The 25015-nt window shown below is 45.0% G+C and overlaps 2 protein-coding genes across 7 annotated transcripts in view; one reads left to right on the forward strand and one right to left on the reverse strand.

Moving 5' to 3' along the window:
* The window catches only part of adamts14 (ADAM metallopeptidase with thrombospondin type 1 motif, 14), a 78185-nt gene extending 60321 nt beyond the window's left edge, over positions 1-17864 (forward strand). For 2 of the 5 annotated variants that reach the window (XM_077000546.1, XM_077000547.1), the window contains exons 9-22: positions 21-153; positions 588-701; positions 4494-4642; positions 5254-5426; positions 5536-5669; positions 5851-5974; positions 7330-7410; positions 8187-8350; positions 8941-9106; positions 9448-9580; positions 9975-10182; positions 11751-11880; positions 12211-12300; positions 13499-17864. In XM_077000546.1, the coding sequence (XP_076856661.1) occupies positions 21-153; positions 588-701; positions 4494-4642; positions 5254-5426; positions 5536-5669; positions 5851-5974; positions 7330-7410; positions 8187-8350; positions 8941-9106; positions 9448-9580; positions 9975-10182; positions 11751-11880; positions 12211-12300; positions 13499-14061 (2362 nt within the window). In that variant the 3' untranslated portion in view covers positions 14062-17864. The other 3 variants (XR_013130085.1, XR_013130086.1, XM_077000548.1) reach the window with 3 other exon arrangements.
* Positions 17865-18397: 533 nt separating this feature from the next.
* star2 (steroidogenic acute regulatory protein 2) lies at positions 18398-22642 on the reverse strand. 2 transcript variants are annotated; one of them, XM_076998601.1, is made up of 7 exons: positions 22571-22642; positions 22020-22139; positions 21676-21893; positions 20876-21034; positions 20068-20252; positions 19571-19664; positions 18398-18975 (listed from the first exon to the last, which is right to left on the reverse strand). In XM_076998601.1, the coding sequence occupies exons 1-7, from the start codon at positions 22632-22634 to the stop codon at positions 18862-18864; spliced, it is 954 nt and encodes a 317-aa protein (XP_076854716.1). In that variant the 5' UTR covers positions 22635-22642; the 3' UTR covers positions 18398-18861. The 2 variants fall into 2 exon arrangements, with proteins under 2 accessions (XP_076854716.1, XP_076854715.1); XM_076998600.1 differs by having other exon boundaries at positions 21676-21923.
* Positions 22643-25015: the final 2373 nt, after the last annotated feature.

A 25015-nucleotide genomic window follows, 5' to 3' on the forward strand; every position in this document is an offset into this window, starting at 1 on the left:
GCTTCCTCTCCCCTCTGTAGCTCTTATGACTGCCTGCTTGATGACCCCTTCGAGCACAAATGGCCCAGCCTCCCTGAACTGCCAGGCATCAACTATTCTATGGACGAGCAGTGTCGCTTTGATTTTGGAGTGGGATACAAGATGTGCACCGCTGTAGGTCCTCACTATGCCCTGCAGATCGCTGTTCCCCAAACACCTCACATACCCCACATACCTCACACACCTCACAGAGCCCTCACACCTCACAAAGGCCCCACACCCATACAGCCAGACCTGGAGACCTGTCTTGTAGGAACTGAGACCTGCCTTGTAGGCACTGAGCTGTCTGGGCTGGAGACTTGTCTAGGCTGGAGACCTGCCTTGTAGGCACTCAGACCTGCCTTGGGCACTGCTATGCATAACAGAGCAGGGGCTCCCGAACTGTTGATTCACAGATTTACAGAACACAACACACAGCTCACACGTAGGCACAGATGTGTTGTAAAGGCTATAACCAACACAGAATAATATATTTACATTACAGAATAATACATACTTACAGACACACATGGCACATTACCATGTTAATGTTCTTCTGTGTGTGTCAGTTCCGGACATATGACCCGTGTAAGCAGTTGTGGTGTAGTCACCCTGATAACCAGTACTTCTGTAAGACCAAGAAGGGCCCCCCTGTTGACGGGACAGAGTGTGGACCAGGCAAGGTGGGGGTGCAGCCTCACACACACACACACACACATACAAACACACACACACACACACACACACTTCAAACACAATGCTCAACACACACACACTTTAAACACAATGCTCAACACACACACACTTCTAACACAATGCTCAACACACCTTTTTCTTTCTCCATTTTACTTTGTCTCTCTCTTCTCATCTCTTTCTTGCTCCCTACTGCTCATCTTCTCAATGCTGTCTCTTCATATCTCTTATTTTAATTAAAACTCATTAAAACCTTTATTTTTACATTATCAGTTCATGCTAGCTGGATTTCACCAAATAAGTGGCTTGAGCAGTTTACTGGTTATATTTCTTATTTGACATGTTTGTGTTAGTTAACAGGGCCACCTTTTGCTAAAATAACCACGGCCTTTGCTAATTTATGTAGTGTAATAACAAAAGCCAACTGTACAGTGGATGTTGCTTTTCCTTCATATTCACCTAGGTACTAGTACTAGTACTAGTAGTACTGCCACCTAGGGGCTGACACAGATACACCACATGAATTATTCAAGTCATTTCATCATTTCATTATTCCATAATTACCCCACTGTTTAGGTTAACGACACACATGCCTCCAGACATGAGCATTATGACTTCACTAACATTAGAAATCAGATAAAAAATACTAGGGAGTTCAGGATAGGCTGGCAGATACCTGGGGGTCAAGGACACACCAGGGGTCAAGGACACATCTCTGTGGTCCCTGAACATGACCTCCTTATTGTCCTTCGGGTGACCTAGGGTCGAGTGTGCCATGAGACCTGGGAGCAGAATAACACCAGGCCTGTCCTGTGAACAGCAATCTCATTCATCTTAACTGCACATTAGCCAGACCATAAGGACATAGAAGGAATGATGCTGATGTCACATGATGTTTGGTGGGTACTTGCTGTGGTGTTGACATATAGCACATATGCTGACCTTTGACATATAGCACACATGCTGACCTTTGATATATAGCACACATGCTGACCTTGTAAGGCAAAACTAAGCTTTTCCTCTGTGACATCCCCAGGTGTGACATGCCCAGTGTGGTATGTGGTTGAGCTGGTATAACAGAAAATGAGTATTTGATCTCCTGCCATCCTTGAGGAATCACAAAATCCTTGGACTCTAATTTGTGGCATGTTTACTGGCTTCTTGTACATTACATCATCGTCACCATCATCTTCCTCTACTGGATCTCTCACAGTGATCTCTGACACAGTGATCTCTGCCACAGTGTTCTCTGACACAGTAATATCTAACACAGTGATCTCTGACACAGTGATATCTGACACAGTGATCTTTGCCACAGTGTTCTCTGACACAGTAATATCTGACACAGTGATCTCTGACACAGTAATATCTGACACAGTGATCTCTGACACAGTGATATCTGACACAGGGATATGTGACAAACAGAAATGGTTAAACAGAAAGCCTGTTAATTCCCAGTCATCCCCTGCATCTAGTGAACAGTTTCCTTCCAGCCTTCATAGTCCTTGTCAAGCTGGTACTGCATGGATAAACTGCACAATACTGCATTCAAACCTCTTCTCCTAATTTGGAGCTTGTAGGATTGTGCTGATATTCTGTGTGTGTGTGTGTGTGTGTGTGTGTGTGTGTGTGTGTGTGTGTGTGTGTGTGTGTGTCTGTGTGTGTGTGTGTGTGTGTTCTCCTCATCCTGCAGGTTTTTCTGGTTTTATGTTGATTTCACTTCTATTTTCAGTTTTTTAACTGTAGTTTAAATGCCATGTTGGGGACAAACTCTGTGACAAAGCACAATGCCTCCCAGAAAGGTTAAGATGATAATGGTTATTAGCTGCTTATTCAAACCTGAACAGTATACTCAAACACCTACACACACCTACACAACACACACAGATACACACAAACATTTACACAGCATGCACAAACACACACACGCAAACACACACACACACACACACATACACACACACACACACACACACACACACACACACACACACACACCCCTACACTCACACACATACATACAAACACATTTGTGTGTGCACATGCACATGTTGGGGAAAATTACAGTGATAGGTTCATAAGTTAGGAGGATGAAGCTGTGAACAACTGCCATGAGTGTGGACCTGAATTCCAGATATCTGGAGCATGAGCTTAGGCTTGTCCCGAAGATGAGAACCTGGAGCCTATCCTGAAGATCTTAAGCTAATCTAAGAGTTCCAATGCTGTGATTTTATGCTCTGCAAGTCTGCAACTTATGACTTTTAATTATTGCTCATGAAAATTGTACTTCACAACAATTTTTATGTCTCTATATATCTTACCTATGTAACGTTGTCCAACTATTAGAATTGCAAGTTGTGATGAAGGAACCTGAGAAGTACAACAATCTATCCATACCTGAGGACTCTGAGAATGCCAATATTAACAGCTCGGGAAGCCCACCTGAAGACCACATACATGAACCTGTGTTAAACCTGTGTTGACTTTAAGAAGATGTATGATTCAGGATCCTGGAATGCTTGAGGCTGTATGACATCACCAGGACTTTAAGACCATTCATGAAGAACTCAGTGGGGCTGTGGCAAATGACCCCAGAGGTCAACTTCACACCAATAGCACAAGTCACCAATGAGTGTGGGATTCACTGTACTGCATAGGCCTGAACCTCCTCATTAAAGTTATCATTTAGAGTGGCTACAGATACTTATACCTGACACTGAATGGAACAACTATCAGTCACCACTTCTATAGAGATGACATTATGTATGCTGTTATGCCAGACCTGAATGAAACATCAGCTCACTAATCTATCTCACTAGGATATACAGCATTGACGTGTGAATGTCAATCGGACTGGATAAGTGTGTGCAGATGTTCAAAAGGGGAGTGAGGGTGGCTGGGTGTGAGGGGAAACTCTGACCAAAAGGCATCTTAGAAGATGTTGAGAGCAGCTACACGTGTCCTGGAATCCCACAGACAGAGAATCACAGAGGCCACAAACAGAGCAGCTACAGCCAAATGCAAAAACAGAGAGACAGGTCCTGAGAAGAGAGAGACAGATCCTGAATTATCAGCTCAATGGGAAGATCTGGGCTATAAATATCTACACCTGTTAGGAGGAGATAGAGGCCACTGTCACTATTACAAGGAAACTCTTCACCAAGAGAGTTTCATCCCAAATCCACCACTCTGAAAATGTACTGTAAGTCCTAAAGCTTTGTGCTTGAAGAGAAAAGACCACTTAGGGTAGGGCAAGTCAGGAATATTTTTATATAACAAAAATATCAGGTTTCCATTGTCAACGTGAGGGGATTTCTTTCATTCTTGGCAAAGGCTTTCAGCAACCTTGTAGCTGTACCTCAGTGTGAGAGTCTCGTAATTTTATCTACAAACTCCTTCACCATCATGCACCTGTGCACCACACACTTCAGCCTGTGAACACCTGGCCTGACAGATGTTGATATGATGAGGTGTTCTAGTGTAGGGTGCATCATGCACTGCTTTTCACAAGAAATGTTATTTCTGTCATCTCTGTTCTCATTCAATCTGTGGTGCTAACGTCACAGCACCTTCTCAAACATCACAGTGCCCTCGCTAACATCTTCGCTAACCCTTTCCTTTTCAATAACTATACGAACTAAAGCAGACACCTTTTACAGAGCATCACAATTACAGCATCAGTGAGAATGACTATAATTGAGACCAAAGGTAACTTACTGTTTGTGTGTGTGTCTGTGTGTGTGTGTGTGGGTGTGTGTGTGTGTGTGTGTGTGTGTGTGTAGTGGTGTTTCAAGGGCCACTGTATCTGGAGGTCTACCCATCAGCCGTATGGTCATGACGGAGGCTGGAGCTCTTGGGGGAAGTTTGGCTCCTGCTCACGCACCTGTGGAGGAGGGGTGCAGTCCCGCAGCCGGCAGTGTAACAACCCAGTGTGAGTACACACACACATACACACACACACGCACGCACTCACACACACAGACACGCACGCACACACACACACACACGCACACACGCACACACGCACGCGCACACACACACACACACACACACACACACACACACACTCACACATAGACACACACATACGCACACACATACACACACACACACACACACACACTCGTATACACACACACACACGCACACACACACACACACGCAAGCACTCACACACACAGACAAACACACGCACGCGCACACACACACTCACACACACACATACACACGCGCACGCACACACACACACACACGCACGCACACACACACACACACACACACACACACACACACTCGCATACACACACATACACATACACACACATACACACACACTCGCATACACACACACACACACACACACACACACACACACTTACACACACACACACACACTCGTATACACACACATACACACACACACACACACACACACACACACACACACACACACACACACACACACAAGAGTTAAATTACCCTCTGTTCTCAGCAAGGGTCTCCAGTACCTTGAATGCCTCTACTCCATCTCTTCCTCTGTAGTCCTGCGTATGGTGGTCGTGATTGTCCTGGCTCTGCATTTGACTATCAGATGTGTAACACGGAGGATTGTCCTGGGCTCTATGAAGACTTCAGAGCACAGCAGTGTATCCAGCGCAGTAACAAATATCACAACAACGTTAAACACACTTGGCTGCCTTACGAGCACCCTGACGGTGAGACCAGCCCTGCACACTGTACACTTTCATCCATGCGAACACCCCACCCTGTGCACTCTCAGCTATACAAACTCCCCACCCTGTGTGTGCATGTGTATGTTTTCAGAAGCCCGTAAGTGTGAATTAAGCTGTCGTTCCAAGGAGACAAGTGAGGTGGTGTTCATGAACCAGGTGATGCATGATGGGACACGCTGTAGCTACACTGACCCCTTCAGTGTCTGCGCTCGAGGGGAGTGTTTGGTGAGTGTTTCTCTTTCCCCTGTCTCTCTCTCTCCATCTGTTTCTGTCTTTCCCATTTGTTTCTTCTGTTTCTTTCCACATCACTCTCTGTTTCATTTTTACTCCCAAACCCATTCTCCCTCTCACTCCCTCTCTCCTTCCCTCTCTGTCCCTCCCTCCCTCTCTCCACACCCCCTCTCAGAATGTCGGCTGTGATAGAGAGGTGGGCTCCTACAAGCAGGAGGACAAGTGTGGAGTGTGTGAGGGTGACAACTCTCACTGCCGCACCGTCAAACTCACCCTTACAAAAACACCCAAAAAGACAGGTAACCTTGAAGTGACACATAAGCCCTCAAAAGCTATGTATGTAAGCCCTCAGAAGCAGCCCTCAAATGGCAGGGAGTCCTCTGAATGGAAACAGGCGTGCTAAAAGCACTGTTATTAAATTCAGCTCTGCCTTACAGGAGTGGGACTTCCAGTAATTGCCGGAACATTACTACTCTAAGGCTCTTAGAGATTCAGGCACTCTGGGTTTGTGGTTGAGCCGTCAGCTGAACCACATCCAAAGCTCCTCAGAACACACTCTACCCTCCAGGAGTTACATCAGTCATAGTGGTGGAGCACTGCAAGTGCAACCCTGTCTGCTCAATACCACGAGCATCATCAGAGGTGGTGTAGAGAGGATGAGTAGACACACTGGTACAGAGAATACCATGTAGAGAGCTGGGAATGAAAATACATACTTAGACATCTAGATTAGATTAGATTAGATTCAGCTTTATTCTCATTGCACATTGTCACAAGTACATTTAGCGAGAAGTCCGTCCAGTTTGAGCAAGAGAAACTCCTGAAGTCAGCGGTCCCCAACTGATCCAACTTCACCCGTAGAGCTGTGAGCCTCCATGATTGAATCATGTTTTTACTAATAGTCAAAGTTTGCATTACAACAACTCTACCCATCTCATAAAGCACACACACACACACACACACACACACACACACACACACACACACACACACACACACACACACACACACACTCCAAATTAAGAGGTTTGAATGCAGTATTGTTTAAATGCAGTTTATCATCTCATTAATCATGTTGGACAATGTCTGCGGGTGTTCGATAACTGACCCCACTCTAGTAATTTGCAGGTGGTTTACACATAGGCTTACACATAAATGTGTGTGTGAGCCTGTGTGTGTGTGTGTGTGTGTGTGTGTGTGTGTGTGTGTGTGTGTGTGTGTGTGTGTGTGTGTGTGTGTGTGTGTGTGTGTGTGTGAGCCTGTGTGTGTGTGTGTGTGCGTGTGTGTGTGTGTGTGTGTGTGTGTGTGTGTGTGTGTGTGAGCCTGTGTGTGTGTGTGTGTGTGTGTGTGTGTGTGTGTGTGTGTGTGTGTGTGTGTGTGTGTGTGTGTGAGCTGGTAGTAGGTGAAAGGTTGGTGAGCAGGTGGGAAGGTGGGTGGGTGGGTAACACCAACCAATTTTAATGGAATCTCTTGCACTCTCTTTCTCTCTCTGTCTCTCTCTCTCCTCTCTCTGTCTCTCTCTCTCTCATTCCCCTCTCTCCCTCTCTATTCAACTCCCTATCTTTCTCTCCCCTCTCTCCCTCTCTCTCTTTCTCTATCCCTGCCCCTCTCTCTTTCTATTTATCTTTTTTTCTGCCTCTTGGTCCCTGTGTAGGATTGTTGAAGATGTTTGATATCCCAGCTGGAGCAAGACACATCCTGATTGAAGAGAATGAGACGTCCCCTCACGTCATTGGTGAGTCCTGTGTGACTCGTCATCTGTGCCTTTTAGTCATGGGGCCGATTTCCACGTCTCTCCCCTTACCATAACGAGTGTGTGGACAGAGGATCTGGATCTTAATCTGAATATTTCATTTGTTGAATTTTCAGTAAACAAACTGGTGATTTGGTTTTGTATTATGTATTTCATGTGGGTTTGGGTTTGTTTGGTTTTGCATTTTACATTTTGTGGGCTTGTTATTTTTTTAACCTTATTTTTTCTTTAATTGTATGAATTATTTATTTCCCTTCAGGGATGTATTTATTCATGAATACATTTTTATTGTTTTATGAACTTTTCCTTATAAATTAAACAGGGAGAGGGTAAATTGTCTTGTCTTCAGTGTAAGTGTGTTTTGCATCAGGCATCCCGGAGGCTGCACCTCCCAGGTGTGGGACCTCCATCTATCACACAGTGCAGCTGTCTCCCTGCTCCACCACACACCTCACACAGCTGGAGGAGGGAGCAGGAAGCAGCCATTGGTCTGAGCTGTGTTACGTTTGGGGGAAAATGCAGAGAGACATGCCGAGACACATGCTAATAGGATTTGCTGGTACCCCAGCAGTAGCGGATGAGTGGAGGACTACTTATCCGTGTAGTGATTTGTTACAGATTTATGCAAAGCCCAACACAGCCATTTCTTCTTCACAGCTGATGCATGGTGGACTGTTTATCCGTGTAGTGGTTACACAGCCCTGTTTCTTCATAGCTGATGTAGTGGTTTGTTACACAGCACTGTCTCTATTTCACAGCTGTCAAAAACCAGGTCACTGGCAGCTTCATCCTCAACGGAAAGAAAGAGGAGATCAAATCCATGAACTTCATCGAGAGCGGCCTGGTGTGGGAGTACTCAGTCCAGGATGATAAAGAGACACTGAAAACCACTGGTCCTCTGTATGAGAGCATCGTAGTGCTGGTAAGAGAAAGCAGAATAGAGGTGCTACCCAACCCAGCATACCAACCTCACCCAACCCAGCATACCAACCTCACCCAACCCAGCATAAGAACCCCACCAAAACCGGCATAAGAACCCCACCCAACCCAGCATAAGAACCCCACCAAAACTGGCATAAGAACCCCACCCAACCCAGCATAAGAACCCCACCAAAACTGGCATAAGAACCCCACCCAACCCAGCATACCAACCTCACCCAACTCAGCATACCAACCCCACCCAACCCAGCATAAGAACCCCACCAAAACCGGCATAAGAACCCCACCCAACCCAGCCTATAACGCATCCTATTATATTGGGGCCAATATTTCCTGGTCCTCTTTGTATTATTTTGGTATATATCCAAAGTCTGCTAAGCCTGTTTGGGTAGTGTGACTAACTCTAATTGAGTTGCTAAGAGTACTAAATGACTGTATGTTTTAAGTGCTTGTTTAATTGGTTTTGTTACATTTATTACATTTCAAACATTGTGTTTGGTTGTGTGTTTATTTCACCTAAATACTAAATTATATGTTTGAGTGTGTAATCAGTTGTTTTTTTTTTCTGTGTAGGTGGTTCCTCAGGAGGAAGATGTGAAGCTCAGTCTAACGTATAAATACATAATCCATGAAGACCTGGTACCAGTCATCACCAACAACAATGTGCTGCTGACAGAACTGGATACATATGAGTGGGCACTGAAGAGCTGGTCCCAGTGCACAAAACTGTGTGGAGGAGGTGTGTGTGTGTTGGTGTGTGTATCTGTGTGTGTGCATGTGTGTGTCTGTAAGAGAGAAGTGTTTGTGTCTTTACTACAGTGTGAGTGTGTGTTTGTGTTTGTGTGTGTGTGTGTGTGTGTGTGTGTGTGTGTGTGTGTGTGTGTGTAAGAGACAAGTGTGTGTGTAGTTACTACAGTGTGTCTGTGTGTGTGTAAGAGAAGTGTGTGTGTAGTTATTTCAGTGTGTGCGTGTGTGTAAGAGAGAAGTGTGTATGTCATTATTACAGTGTGAGTGTGTGTGTAAGAGAGAAGTATTTGTGTAGTTATTACAGTGTGTGTATGCTGTGTGATGTTCTGTCAGGTGTACAGTACACCAAGTTTGGCTGCAGGAGGAAAAGTGATGGCCGTCTGGTCCACAGGAACTTCTGTGAGTCAAGCAAGAAGCCCAAACCCATCCGCAAACGCTGCAATGTGAATGAGTGCAGCCCACCCATGTGCGTCTGCCCAGCTCCTCACACACTCCTCACAGGAAACACACACTCTTCTCCCAGCAAACACACACTCCTCCTAGGTTAACATCTTTTCTACATATAATCTCATACCATTTGTTTTGTATTTTGCATACCATTATTTATGTATTGTGTGATTATACTACTTCCTCTACGCACCAATAGACCTCTACAACTGATCCAGAATGCAGCAGCACGATTAAAAACCTTGATGCTTGCCTACAAAGCCAAAAACGGACCAGCTCCTCCCTACATTATGACCACGGTCAAAACCTGATCCATACCACGAGCACTCTGAATCTCGAGTATGGCTTGATAAATGTAAAATGTGTGTTATTTTGTGTGTGTGTGTGTGTGTATGTGTGTGTGTGTGTTGCAGTTGGCAGGCAGAGCAGTGGGGCCCCTGCAGTAAAACGTGTGGCAAGCCAGGGTTTCAGAGCCGGGGGGTGCACTGCACACAGCCCCTGCAGAACGGCACACACCGAACCATCCACAGCCAGCACTGCAGTGGGGAGAAACCTGAGACACGCCGCTCCTGCTCCCCTCCACCCTGCCCCGACCACTGGAGGACAGGAGCCTGGTCTCAGGTGTGTGTGTGTTTGGGGGGGGTGCATGAGAGTGAGGGTGTGTACGGAAAAGAAAAAAGGGGAGACAATAAGATTGCTTTTATGTTTGTGAAAATGTTCTCAAGGTAATAGTAAAAAAAAAAAGTGTTTTGTTTTGAACAAGTAGAGTTCATAGGGGTAATATATCGTAGCGTCAGAGTGTTTTATCCTGGCATAGCGAAGGGCTGCACTGAAGCAGATGTCACGTTTGGGACCAGAATGGAGTTCCCTGATTTGCTGAGTGCAGGGTTGACCTTCACTGGAAAACTTCCCCTGGTGTGGAGGAGGGAATAGGGAGGGCAGGAATGCAGATTGGATTTGCCCACCTCCCCCAGTAGAGAGGACTTCCTGTACTAGCCTCGGTGTGCTTCTCAAGCCTCCTCCTGTGCTGAGCACATGCAGTATATGTGGATGATCTGTACCTCGAAAGGAAAAAGCGACCAACATTCACACAGAGAATACAAACTGGATAAGAGGCAATTAAAAAGCCACAGAAATCCCAAAGCACAGGTGTGGTCTGCCAGGCCTCGCTAACAGAGCACTGCAGTACGATAAGCCTGTGAGCTAGTTACTCATCACCCCAGAACAACGGAACAGTGGCTGTGCAAACTCAAGTCAAATGAACACCTGCATGAAGGTGGGAAACCAGCTATTTTGGCAGAAGAAGTAGAGCTGACAGGTCAGAGCTGAGTGGTACGCTCAGTGGTACTGACCTAGAGTGGTACACTCCAACACTGACCTAGAGTGGTACACTCTAACACTGACCTAGAGTGTTATGCTCCAACACTGACCTAGAGTGGTACACTCCAACACTGACCTAGAGTGGTACACTCTAACACTGACCTAGAGTGTTATGCTCCAACACTGACCTAGAGTGGTACACTCCAACACTGACCTAGAGTGGTACACTCCAACACTGACCTAGAGTGGTACACTCTAACACTGACCTAGAGTGTTATGCTCCAACACTGACCTAGAGTGGTACACTCCAACACTGACCTAGAGTGGTACACTCTAACACTGACCTAGAGTGGTACACTCTAACACTCACCTAGAGTGTTATGCTCCAACACTGACCTAGAGTGGTACACTCCAACACTGACCTAGAGTGGTACACTCTAACACTGACCTAGAGTGGTACACTCTAACACTGACCTAGAGTGTTATGCTCCAACACTGATCTAGAGTGGTACACTCCAACACTGATGTAGAGTCGTATGCTCCGACTTGGATGTAGAGTGGTACACTCTGAAACCTCACTAGCCCAGAGTTGTGTCTCTGGTGACCCATGTTTTGGTTTTTCAGAAAAGTGGACCGGAAGCATGTACAAATAACCAGTTTTCAAAAATGTATGTGTTAGATTGACTTGTAGGACCAGTAACACGTCATTCTTCAGAGTCTTTGTGGCTTGAAAATCGAATTCTACTCCCTTGAGGTGTTTCTTGCAAAGTGTTTGTGTTGTCTTCTGCAGTGCCCTGTGTGTGTGTTGTGTGTTTGTGTGTGTGTTATGTACTGTAGTTGTGTTACTGTGGTCATGTTGTGTTTTGCAGTGCTCTGTGACCTGTGGAGAAGGCATTCAGCAGAGACAGGTGGTGTGCAGGACCACGGACAGCTCCACAACCCAGTGTGAAGGAGGCAAACCAGAGAGTGTCTCCATCTGCACCCTGACGCCCTGCCCAGGTGGGTGCCACTTTGTGTTTATTTGATTGTTTGTGTTTTATTTAGGCTGTAGACAAACACAACCGCCTATGTCAACTATCTCATGTGCACAAATGCACAATTAAAATGTGCACAGGATTTAAGAATAACTTATACATTCTGGAAATGAATTAAAAAAACATGGCCATGAACAAAATATGCATGAATTGTAAATTGCTTCCTCAAAATCATCAATCATTAGAGTTTTCTGTAAGTTCCATCCGAGCTCCGTAGATATGAATTATTGTCCTGACTTTCCCTTATATGGGTTATATTTCTCATGCTTTCCACTGATGTGGTTCTATTTTACAGGAGAACTTTCACTACCTACCAGTGCAGTAAACCTCATGGATAGCTCAACTAATGAGGGCTTAACCCACAGCTCTGGGAATCAGATCTCAAGTGAGTAGCATGTACCAGTAGTACAGACAAACAGGAACCTCTGGCAGTCTGAATCAGTCCTGGCCAGCCACAGGGCAAACTGACAAACTCAGCAGCTACTATTTGTGTTGGCAGCCATCATAAAACAGAAAGAAAGTGTTAATAACTGCATGACAGACATCAGCTTCATGTAGAGGTAGCATTGCTCCTGCAATGCTAACTCAAACAGTGCTCCTGCAACGCTAACAGTACTCCTGTTGTGCTAACAGTACTCCTGTTGTGCTAACAGTGCTCCTGCAGTGCTAACAGTGCTCCTGCAACACTAACACTGTTCCTGCAGGGCTAACAGTGCTCCTGCAGTGCTAACAGTTATCCTGTAGTGCTCACAGTGCTCCTGCAGTGCTAACATTTATCCTGTAGTGCTAACAGTACTCCTGTAGTGCTAATAGTGCTCCAGCAGTGGTAACTCAGAACCTGTTATGCTAAATGGCCTTGGTAAGCAGCCTGTCCACTGGCATCATTATTTGTAATGTGTGCATGTCATTTAATATTTATATTTTGGGGGCTTAAGTCACACTGTCACACTGTTCCCGGAATACATTTTCAGTAAAAAAAAAGAAAAAAAAACTTATTTGCACTGCGGTGTTTGTTCTGTTAAACAAGCCCATCAGAAGCAGCGGTCCACCACCTATAGCATAGCTGCTGACCTTGAATCATCATAAAGATCATCAATGAATCATCATTTGTCAGCACAATCCAGAATTTGTGACAGGAAACATACAGCACACAACAGCAGACACACAGCACATAGCAGCAGATATACAACACATAAGACAAGGCAAGTTTTAAAATATATTTTTTATATATTCATACACTTTGGCAATTCAATTACATTGATGAGTCCAACACCACCATATGGATATTATACTGTAAGTTCATTCACTGTGTACTGATTGTTATCTTCATGAACATAGAGATGTCATAACATTTGGCAGTTTGTTGGTCTGTATTCCAGATCAGTATATTGGTCTGTATTCCAGATCAATATGTTGGTCTGTATTCCAGATTAATATGTTGGTCTGTATTCCAGATCAATATGTTGGTCTGTATTCCAGATCAATATGTTGGTCTGTATTCCAGATCGGTGTGGGTAGGTAACAAAAATGTATATGTCTCCCCTCCCTCTCTGTTTCTCTGCCTCCCTCTCCCTTCGTGTCAGATGAGCCGTGTCTAGGTGATAAGTCCATATTTTGTCAGATGGAGGTCTTATCGCGCTACTGTTCCATCCCTGGCTATAACAAGCTGTGCTGTGAGTCCTGTAATAAGAAAGTGACCATTACCACGGCAGCACCGGTTGTCTCATCCTCCACCTCTGTGCGGCCCAGATTCAGTGGAGTGACTGAACCTCCCCTCCTGAACACCTCTATACTGTCAACTACGCCATCTCCACTAACTCCTCTAACTCACACTGCTTCCAGGACACCACAGTCCTCCGTACCTGGCATGACTGCCTCTGCTTTGAGCCCCAGACCCGCCAGCATCTCCCCGGCTAAGGATGTCTCGTCCGGGGTGCCCCCCACTGCCACCTCCCTGGCCTCTCAACACTCCACCACTACCTCTAATGATAGCGTTAGTACCACCCACTGGCCCTCTCAGGACTTGGACAGGAAGAAACGTCATAACAGCACTTTAGTTCTGCCACCATCAGTTCAGACAGGAAATGACCACTCAGCAGAAGCTGAGACAAGCTCCCCCAACAGGAACTCACTGGTGGTCACATGATCAGGCCATGTGACCCCGGGCTATGTGACTCTGTGCAACGCTGCTCTCTCCTGGGCCGATTGGTGTCCATCTCCACTTCGACTTTGTTTTGTTTTCTCTTTGGTAAACACTCCATGCCAGTGTACTTGAGACCAGTTTAAGGGTTACCTCAGATGTCTAATGACAACACCAGCAGGGTTAAACTATGTGCATTAACACAACATTTCCTTTGCTGAATGTGAGAAACAGAAATATGGACAACATCCCTCTCCAGATCGAAAGGTGCTATAATGTTGAAATGACTCTGACACCCGTCTCTGTGAGCCCACACCCATCTCCCCAAGCCCACACCCATCTCCCTGATCCCACACCCATTTCTGTGAACCCACACCCATCTCCCTAAGCCCACACCCATCTCCTCAAGCCCACACCCATCTCCATGAACCCACACCCATCTCCCTGATCCCACACCCATTTCTGTGAACCCACACCCATCTCCCTAAGCCCACACCCATCTCCTCAAGCCCACACCCATCTCCCTGATCCCACACCCATCTCCCTGATCCCACACCCATTTCTGTGAACCCACACCCATCTCCCTAAGCCCACACCCATCTCCTCAAGCCCACACCCATCTCCCTGATCCCACACCCATCTCGCCGAGTCCACATCCATCTGTGAACCCACACCCATCTCCCTAAGCCCACACCCATCTCCTCAAGCCCACACCCATCTCCATGAACCCACACCCATCTCCCTGATCCCACACCCATTTCTGTGAACCCACACCCATCTCCCTGAGCCCACACCCATCTCCTCAAGCCCACACCCATCTCCCTGATCCCACACCCATCTCGCCGAGTCCACATCCATCTGTGAACCCACACCCATCCCCCCGAGCCCACACCTCTCTCCCTGAGGCCACACCCATCTCTGCGAGCTGACGCAGGGAACCACTTGTGCACCACGCCCCTCCACTTGTTCTCTGTAGCTTTGTCTACAGCAAATCGACATGGTGATGTCTGTGGCTTGCAGCTGTATGTGTGGCTCTGTACTGTAGCTCGGTGCTCATGTTCAGCCAGCTGTAATTCAGCAGCCATCAGTTTGGCTGTATGTGTGGATTATATTAGCTACGTGTTTGTACGGCAGCTTGGTGTAGTGTGTGGAGGCCACTGTGACTGTTCACTTATTAACACTGCTTCTTAAACATGCTCCTTGTTGACTACAAATCTCCATGAACAGACTAGGACCATGGCGATGTCTGTTTCGCCTGTGAATACACACATGCACAAGGTTTTGGGGGAATTCTGATATGCTTTAAGTGACAAATGACAAAAACTGAATTCTGCATTTGAACTGATACATATTTGAACTGATATATATCTCAAGTGATACATATCTGAAGTGATATTGTATATAGTGTAAATTATAAGTAGCTGAGCTTATAGTGCATGGAATTAGACCTGGAGAGGCTGACGTGGATAAAGTTTGTGTCTGGTATGGGTCAGTCTCACAGATATGTGTCATCTCTCACATTTTAACCATCAATGTATAGTTCTTGTATATACATAATTGAAAGCTTGTTAATATTTATTACATTTTACGTTGTAGGAAAATGAAAAATACATGATGAAAGGAAGAGCCTGGACTGGTGATTAAAAAAGAAGTGTGTGTATATGTGTGTGTGTGTGTGTGTGTGTGTGTGTGTGTGTGTGTGTGTGTGTGTGTGTGTGTATATGTGTGTGTGTGTGTGTGTGTATGTGTGTGTGTGTGTGTATGTGTGTGTATATGTGTGTGTGTGTGTGTGTGTGTGTGTGTGTGTGTGTGTGTGTGTGTGTGTGTGTGTGTGTGTGTGTGTGTGTGTGTGTGTGTGTGTGTGTCTTTGTGTCCATAAGGGATTTAAACTGTTGCCGTAAGGTTTATGTCAACATTACTGATGTCATATTCTCATAACTCTGTAACCACTGAGAGCTCAGGGCTTAGAGTGTTGCTCTGGAGAGACAATTTGAAACAGTCCATTAATCCTGCAGGAGTTCAGAAACAAATCACACAAGTGTGGTTATATCTGCAGGACAGCCTGTGTCCTGGAGACACTAGAGGAGAAGCAGCACTTCACAATATAATACACAACACAACACCATACACAACATCATACAATACACAACACCACACACAACACTATACACAACACAACACCACACACAACACAATACACACCACCATGCACAACACCATACAATACACAACACCACACACAACACAATACACACCACCATGCACAACACCATACGTTACACAACACCATACAATACACAACACCACACACAACACCATACACAACATACAATAGCTACACACCACACACAACACCATACAATACACAACACCACACACAACACCATACAATACACAACACCACACACACCATCATACAATACACAAAACGATGCACAACATAATGCACAATATAGCAGCTCACTTCTGAAAGTGAGTTAAGGTGTAGTGACGGACCACGTGTGCCTCTGTGTGCAGAATCATCACTGCTACTTTGTTAGTTAGTTTATACATGTTCAGCTTTACCTTTTACATCTAGCATCCTTAACAATGTATAAAAATGCACATTTCTGAATTTAACAGTATAACAATGCACATTGAGGCGCCTTAAACATATTTATAACATATTTATGCTTCCTAGCATTGCTCACACAAAACCTGATTCTACCTGCAATGCTTCCACCTCAATGCCTGTGTGATATAAGCATCATTCCTCAATGACTGTGTGATATAAGCATCATTCCTCAATGCCTGTGTAATATAAGCATCACTCCATAATGACTGTGTGATATAAGCATCACTCCATAATGACTGTGTGATATAAGCATCATTCCTCAATGCCTGTGTGATATAAGCATCACTCCATAATGACTGTGTGATATAAGCATCATTCCTCAATGCCTGTGTGATATAAGCATCACTCCATAATGAATGTGTGATATAAGCATCATTCCTCAATGCCTGTGTGATATAAGCATCACTCCTCAATGCCTGTGTGATATAAGCATCACTCCTCAATGCCTGTGTGATATAAGCATCACTCCATAATGACTGTGTGATATAAGCATCATTCCTCAATGCCTGTGTGATATAAGCATCACTCCATAATGACTGTGTGATATAAGCATCATTCCTCAATGCCTGTGTGATATAAGCATCACTCCATAATGACTGTGTGATATAAGCATCATTCCTCAATGCCTGTGTGATATAAGCATCACTCCTCAATGCCTGTGTGATATAAGCATCATTCCTCAATGCCTGTGTGATATAAGCATCACTCCATAATGACTGTGTGATATAAGCATCACTCCTCAATGCATGTGTGATATAAGCATCACTCCATAATGACTGTGTGATATAAGCATCATTCCTCAATGCCTGTGTGATATAAGCATCATTCCTCAATGCCTGTGTGATATAAGCATCACTCCATAATGACTGTGTGATATAAGCATCATTCCTCAATGCCTGTGTGATATAAGCATCATTCCTCAGTGCCTGTGTGATATAAGCATCACTCCATAATACCTGTGTGATATAAGCATCACTCCATAATGCCTGTGTGATATAAGCATCACTCCATAATGACTGTGTGATATAAGCATCACTCCTCAGTGACACAGCGTGGATAATTGGACTGTACAGTTGAGTTCACCACTGTACATGACTCATTTCCAGCAAAGTTCAGAAGTTACTATGGAATATTATAGATTTCAGCAAAACCCAGAACAACCATTTGATCAACAGAATTTGATAATAAAGCCAACACAGCTGGTAGAATTAACCAGTGAATTCAGCCAGTGAATAAAATTATTATATGATAATACAGTTCTTATAGGGTAATAAAACTTCTATATAATTAAATTCTTAAATGGTAATAAACTCCTATATGATAAGTTCTTGTAGGCTAATAAAACTGATTTGGTATATCATCCATATGGTACATCATCATATAGCATCATTTATAAGGTGATCACTCTCTGATTCACGACAGTGAATGCTTATGTATAGCTGAATTTCAGTGCAAATGTGGAATTTGAAGTATAAACTATGATGTGTAAGTGCTTGTAGATACACAAGATTATTATTAAACTTCGGGCATGATCTTTACAAACTGCCACACTGTTTCAAACATTTTACTATATAAGTGTCAGTGTGGAAAACCCATTAGTGTAATGCCCTTTTATGACACATAACTGCACTCAGTAAATAATGAATTTACTGATGATGAAGATTAAGATGATGCTACTACTACTACATCTATTAATAATAACAACAGCAAAAACGACAATAATAATTTATGTCTGTTTGTGTTTATTTGGAATGTAATGGGTCATGCTAGCGAAGTTTGAGTTCAATCCTAATTTGACCAGCAAACCATGTGACCAACAAACCACGTGACCATGTGACTAGCCCCAGTTCTGAGGCATCATATGAGCATTGGAGCCAGCTGTGTTAAAACAACCATGACCACAGTTTAGTCCAGAGAGGGCTGGAGTTCACACCTGGAGCCTGAGTGCTGCCTACGAGCATCGTCCTGGATTAGACCGCCTGCCTGCTGGACAAAAACTGAAGTGAGCCTCTGAGGCTGGCAGGTTGGCCCCACACTGGGTGTGAGAATGTCTTCGCTCCCTTTGGTGTGAGAATGTCTTCGGTCCCTTGGGTGTGAGAATGTCTTCAGTCCCTTGGTTGTAGCAATGTCTTCGGTCCATTGGGTTTGAGGCAGCCCACAAGCAGGCCGGCCCACTGTTCTTCCCCATGCTCTCAGCAGGTGGTGCCACCCGCCCCCTTCTTCTGCAGCTGCCGTCGCAGGTGCCCCATAAAGTCGGCTTGAGCGCGGGCCAGAGCCTGGTTGACCAGTGCTTTGGGCAGCCAACCCTGTCCAGGAGAGAGAACACAGGGGTTAAAGAGTTTAACACCGTCCACGAGGGGGAACATAGGGGTTAAGAGCTGAACCTCGTCCAGGAGGTGAAACACAGGGGTTAAGAGCTGAACCCCATCCGGGATGGGAAATAGAGGGGTTAAGAGCTGAACCCCATCCGGGATGGGAAATACAGGGGTTAAGAGCTGAACCCCATCCAGGAGGGGAAACACAGGGGTTAAGAGGTGAACCCCATCCGGGATGGGAAATACAGGGGTTAAGAGCTGAACCCCATCCGGGATGGGAACTACAGGGGTTAAGAGCTGAACCCCATCCAGGAGGTGAAACACAGGAGTAAAGAGCTGAACCCTATCCGGGATGGGAAATACAGGGGTTAAGAGCTGAACCCTGTCCATGAGGGGAAGCACAGTTGTTAAGAGGTGAACACCATCCAGGAGGGGAAACACAGGGGTTAAGTGTTGAACCCCATGCCATTTCATTAACATAATAGTAATGTATGGTGATTTTCAGTTGGCAGTTGTTGACAGATGCTCTATTAGAGCTGATCCTTTGTGTGTGCGTGTGTGTGTAATATGACATCTTGACACCTACCTTCACATCCATGTTGAGCAACCAGATGAATCTGCTCTTTCCTGGGGTTCCTGGTAGAGGCTGGATTATGATGCATGTTGGGCCATCCTCAGCTCTGCAGAAAAACAAGCAGCTATATAGTAACTTCCTGTTACCCCTCTTCTGTACTCTCCAATAAGCAGAGCTCCTCCCCTCTTCAGTCCTCTCCAATTGCAGGAGCTCCTCCCCTGTCTTCTTATGAGGTTCTTATGAGGTTCTCTTCTCCTCCTCTTATAGTGAAAATTTCGTGTCTGATTAAAATCTTCTCTCTGTTCTCCCCTCCTCTCACATCTTCTACTATTAGACACTCCTCTCTTGTCATGTCAGTCCCAGTGATGAAATCACACAAACTGTATTTTGTGTCTGATTCTGTAGCTGGTTCTCTAAGAGCTACAAAACCACCATTCTGTTGAGCTGTACTGATTGTTCTTCACCATTGCTAAAAGAAGTGGGGCCACTGCTGCAGATTGACAAGTTACCTGACGAATCCTGGCTGTGGGGGGAAAGCTTCCAGATGAGTAGCTGCTCCGCCCAGATAAATACACGCTTCTGTCTTGAACGAATGCCGGACGCTCAAAAAGTCCCTCTGGCCAATCAAGTTCCCCGCTCTCTCTGCTGACACCTCATGTGTTACCATGGTTTCCTTCCCCATGTGTTTCAGAACCTGTGAAAGGTTTTCCATTTTATATGCATCACATCACACACCTCTGTGACAAACAATACCAGTTTCACCATCATCATGAAAATTTTAAATGTGGTCTTAAACTCCGTTGTCTTAATCCTCATAATCTGCAAAGCCAATAAGAACAGTTCTAAGAGACATCAATTAGCCATTAACCTCAGTTTAAACATTTATACTCTGTTTCAATTTTTAAAAAGTTGTAATATTTTCAGAAACCACTTACATTCACTAGCTTTATAAATCATATTTTTAGAACTGAATTACTGTTGAAATTGCAGTAAAACATAAACATTAAATAGGTTTCTAATTCATTTTTAAAATCCTCTTTAGCCTTAAGAAGAATAAGAATGAAGAAATGAAAAGGCAAATCTCATCAGCTCTCTCTGTCACTATGGCAACAGCCCCTCTACACATTTATTGTTAATTGTACTTTGTTGAAAAAAAGGAAAGGTCAGCTCTCCATTGCCCATCCACAGCAACTGCCACTAGGACCCAGGGGGCCAGAGCAGGATGAAGAGTCCCCTGCACTCACCAGGCCCAGTGCTGGTCTGCAACATTGGGGGTGTGGCTACTCTGAAACAGCATGTGATGGGCGGGGCATTTACTTTGATGTGCTTGATGCTGGGGTTCCACTGGTGCATCTCCTCGACCTTCACAAATAGCACATCATACAGCTCATCAGGTTCCGCCTCCAGCTCCGCCTCCAACCTGAACACTTTGCAGTTTCCTTGAAGCACCTTACTGTAGATGATGTCACCACTGTCCTATAAGGACAGACACGCGACTTCAGCGAGCTTTACATCATGCCGGATTTGGAAATGCAAACTGCAAAGTTGAACACATCTAGGTCGCAGTCAGCACACGGTAACAGAGTATGCAGTGAAAAACAGGGTTGGTAATGCTAGAAACCTGGAGAAAATCTGACTGTGCCCTGCTGTGTCAGAAGCAGCAAACTGATGCAACACTTTCTGTTTTTACAACATTGGTAAATACAAAACATTTCAGGTCCTTTGTCAGTTGGGTTTGTGCTTATGCTTAGACATATCTGAATTATAAACTGGATGTCAATTATTCTGCACTAAATCATTACAGTTTACATATGGTCTAGTCCACTCACTTCATATCAGTCAGCAATAATATATGTAGGTTGCCATATGAATATTGGTGCATATGTGTGTGTGTCTGTGTGTGTGTATGCCTGTGTGTGTGTGTGTGTGTGTGTGTGGGTGTGGGTGTGTGGGTGTGTCAGTAATGATGACTAGGTACAAGGTGAGGCAGCCCTGTGCATAGTTCAGATAACAGCACAGTATGGTAGCCTCTGTGTATGTGTGTGTGTGTGTGTGTGTGTGTGTGTGTGTATGTGTGTGTGTGTGTGTGTGTGTGTGTGTGGGCAGGGGAGACTCACCTCGCAGGACTCCTTCTTCCACCCGTCTGGGCTGTGTACGATCTCCAGAGCTTTCCACAGAGCCTTGCGCCCCTGCTCCTGGTAGGACAGGCCTGTGTACACACTGACCCGCCCTTGCTCCTGGTAGGACAGGTCTGTGTCCACACTGACCCGCCCCTGCTTCTGGTAGGACAGGTCTGTGTCCACATTGGCCCGCCCTTGCTGCACGCCCTCAGTCTCTGCACCACAGCCATCACAACACCACCAGTCTTAAGAGGATAGCAGTTCAGTGGCAGGAAGAATCTCTTCATTACATCTCACACTGTTGCCCAGCAGGTGTGTGTGTGTTTGTCATGCAGACTCACCTCTGCGATTGTTGCCCCAAGACCACCTCACAGACCTGGCCCAGGATGGGAGGGGCATTGGTCCCACCTGCATGCGTGTGACCTCCTGCCCCAGTGCTGCCATGGCAATGCGCTGTAAGCCTGCAGATCATTGCCACACAAAGGCGTCCATCAGCATTGACAAACAACATTACATTAGAAGTCCTTACTCCGAAATAAACATAACATAAACATAATCACATAATGTACGGAAACATTGTTCATTCGTTCATTCATTCGTCCCTTACTCATACATCTGTTTCTTTTAATGCAATTTTCCCATTACGTATTAAAATACCTAATAAAATACATTTCTGTTTACAACAGCAACTGACAAACATTCAAGCAAGCAGCCTGCTGCCCGAGAGAACTGTAGATAGAGCCAAGAGCCGGCCATCACCTCCATCCACCACCTCCACCCATCACCTCCAACCTCACACGCTCCTCGTGGAGCCGACTGCTCTGCCCTCCCACGGACCCAATCCCTGTCCGAGCAGCATGGCTCCCTGGTTCCAGGAGAAGGGTGCATCTACCTGCCACGCTCCGGAAATGTGGGTAGGAGATTCCGCAGCAGAGCTTAGTGACGGCCGACAGCATGATCCCAGTCTGTGAGGCGGCGGCATCTGGACGTCCGCTGTAGAATTTATAGAGAGCGTGAAGGCCACCCTCAGTGATAAGCCATGCTCAGCCACTCTGCCTTCAAGGCTGCGCTGGAGTAGAGAGAGAAAGCTCACAGGACGAGCCCATCATGCTCAAACACCAGTGCAGCTGCCACACAGCACAAGAGCATACAGGGTCGGGGAGGCAAAGTTCCGAAATTGAAATTGATGTAAGAAATATAGACCATACCCAGGAAGTGCTGAACTATGATCCTGCACATTATAAAATGTAGATGACTAATTCTAAAAGAAAAACTATAAGGTAGTTTTTCACATTAATACAGAAGAAATTATGTGCATTGGTATTTTAGTTACTGTATATCTGTTTTTTTTATGTTTAGTTTCTGTGTGTCATACTCACAGATGAATGTCATACAGATCTAAATGAGCTTTCATCCTTCCCACTGAGCTTTAAGCATTTTGGAAAAATCTGCAGAAAAAAACACACACACTTGAAAACTTGATTTCACATCACTCACCTGTGCACTTTTATGAAGCTTTTAAACATTTTATTCCACCTCTACTGTTTTTAGTCATCAAATAGCACATCACATTATTCATGTATGTGTTCAGAGCAACGTACAGAGGAACTCCAGCTATTAACACTTATATTCTGTTCAGCAAACACACAAATTCCAGTTATAACAGCTCCTGTCAAGACAGCAGGTACACTCTGCACAGTGTTGGAGCATATTGACCTCTGACCTCAACCTCAACCTCATCCCATCTCTCACAGTTTCTTTCCAGAAACTATCCTCTTCCTCAGCAGTGCTGCATATCACAGTCCTGTCTGCACACTGGGTGTGTGTGGGAGTGTATATGCATGCATGCTTGTGTCGCATGATAATCAGTGAATAATTCTGATCTTAACAGAAGACACTACAAGAGCTTTTCATCACAAGGTCATTACATCATTTCGTATTATGTCACAGTATCATATTTCCTATAAATGCAAAGAGGCAGAGACAGGCTGATGAGGCATATATGTATATATCATGTAAATATCATATATATTTACACATGTATCTACCTGTGGGGCTTACAGCTGGTGAATGGAACAGAGGAAAGGGGAAATGTCTGAGTTCCAGGGTTCCTGAGGAGTTCTCTGAGTTCCAGGGTTCCTGAGGAGTTCTGAGATGCTTTGTTGGATCTGAATTCCAGAACAGCTTCAACTCAGTCTCCGTTGTTTGTCTAGCCGAAACGTTCCACTTCATCACACAGAAGGGATGCTACCTCCCCAGGGCCCAAATGCCACTGAATCGTCCTGTCACAGCATGCTATTCAGGTCTATTTTCTGATCCTGATGAAGATCTAAGATCTGACGTGTCTTTTGTTCCCGATGGTCATGCCTGACAGCCCCTGCTAGGAGCAACGCAGTGATGACGTGAAGCAGAAAAGGACGTGGGATGGAGATCGAAGACAGAAAGCAGTGAAATCACCTCCTGCAGCCCCTCTCAGTCTCAGTCTCTGGACCACTCCTCATCAGTGACTCTGCACTAAGCCTCTCTTGTTCCTCAGGTTCTGAGTGCTCTCCTGTTAGATTTCAGTGACATTTTCAATTTCAGTGACAGCCTTAAAAATAGAATAATGACAACAGCTAAAACTGAGTCATGAACCTGTTTGTGATTGTGTGCGTGTGTGTGAGAGAAGGAGAGAGAGAGAGAGAGATGGAAATAGGACTCATACGTCCATGGTTTGGACATCTGAACTGTATGTGGCCATGAGAGGTGATTTGAGATAAAGGCCTCTTTAAAACTGCCACGGTCACACACACACACACACACACACACACACACACACACACACACACACACACACAATAGAAGCTTAGGTTGATGAGAGAGGAGGAAGGGGGAGAGAGAGAGAGAGAGAGAGAGAGAGAGAGAGAGAGAGAGAGAGAGAGAGAGAGAGAATCTTAAATCTACATACTTTTGGTAAATATCTTGTATATACCTAATAAACTGTCTACGTAAACGTTTTACGTCATAATGTGCGTGCTCACGACACGTAGGCTGTCCCAGTTCTTCCTTAATTTGACATGCCCACAAATCCGACCCCACGTGTAATTTTATCATGTTGTTAAAATACTTTGGTAAAATACCCTTGTAGCCTACCATGTAATCAGTCCTACCCATAAATTTGGCAACACTTTCGACTTAGTTTCATCCCTTGGGGTAGAGACAAAGGTGTCGCACATACTAATATATTTTCTTTACACTCTGTGCTCACCACACAGTCGTCCCAAACTAACCTTTACAGATGACTCAGCGACTTGGTTCTCTAGTCTTTTTAGGTCACTTCCTCCTATCAAAACCATAA

This window comes from Brachyhypopomus gauderio, chromosome 3, assembly GCF_052324685.1.
Source record: "Brachyhypopomus gauderio isolate BG-103 chromosome 3, BGAUD_0.2, whole genome shotgun sequence".
NCBI classification, from domain to species: Eukaryota; Metazoa; Chordata; class Actinopteri; order Gymnotiformes; family Hypopomidae; genus Brachyhypopomus; species Brachyhypopomus gauderio.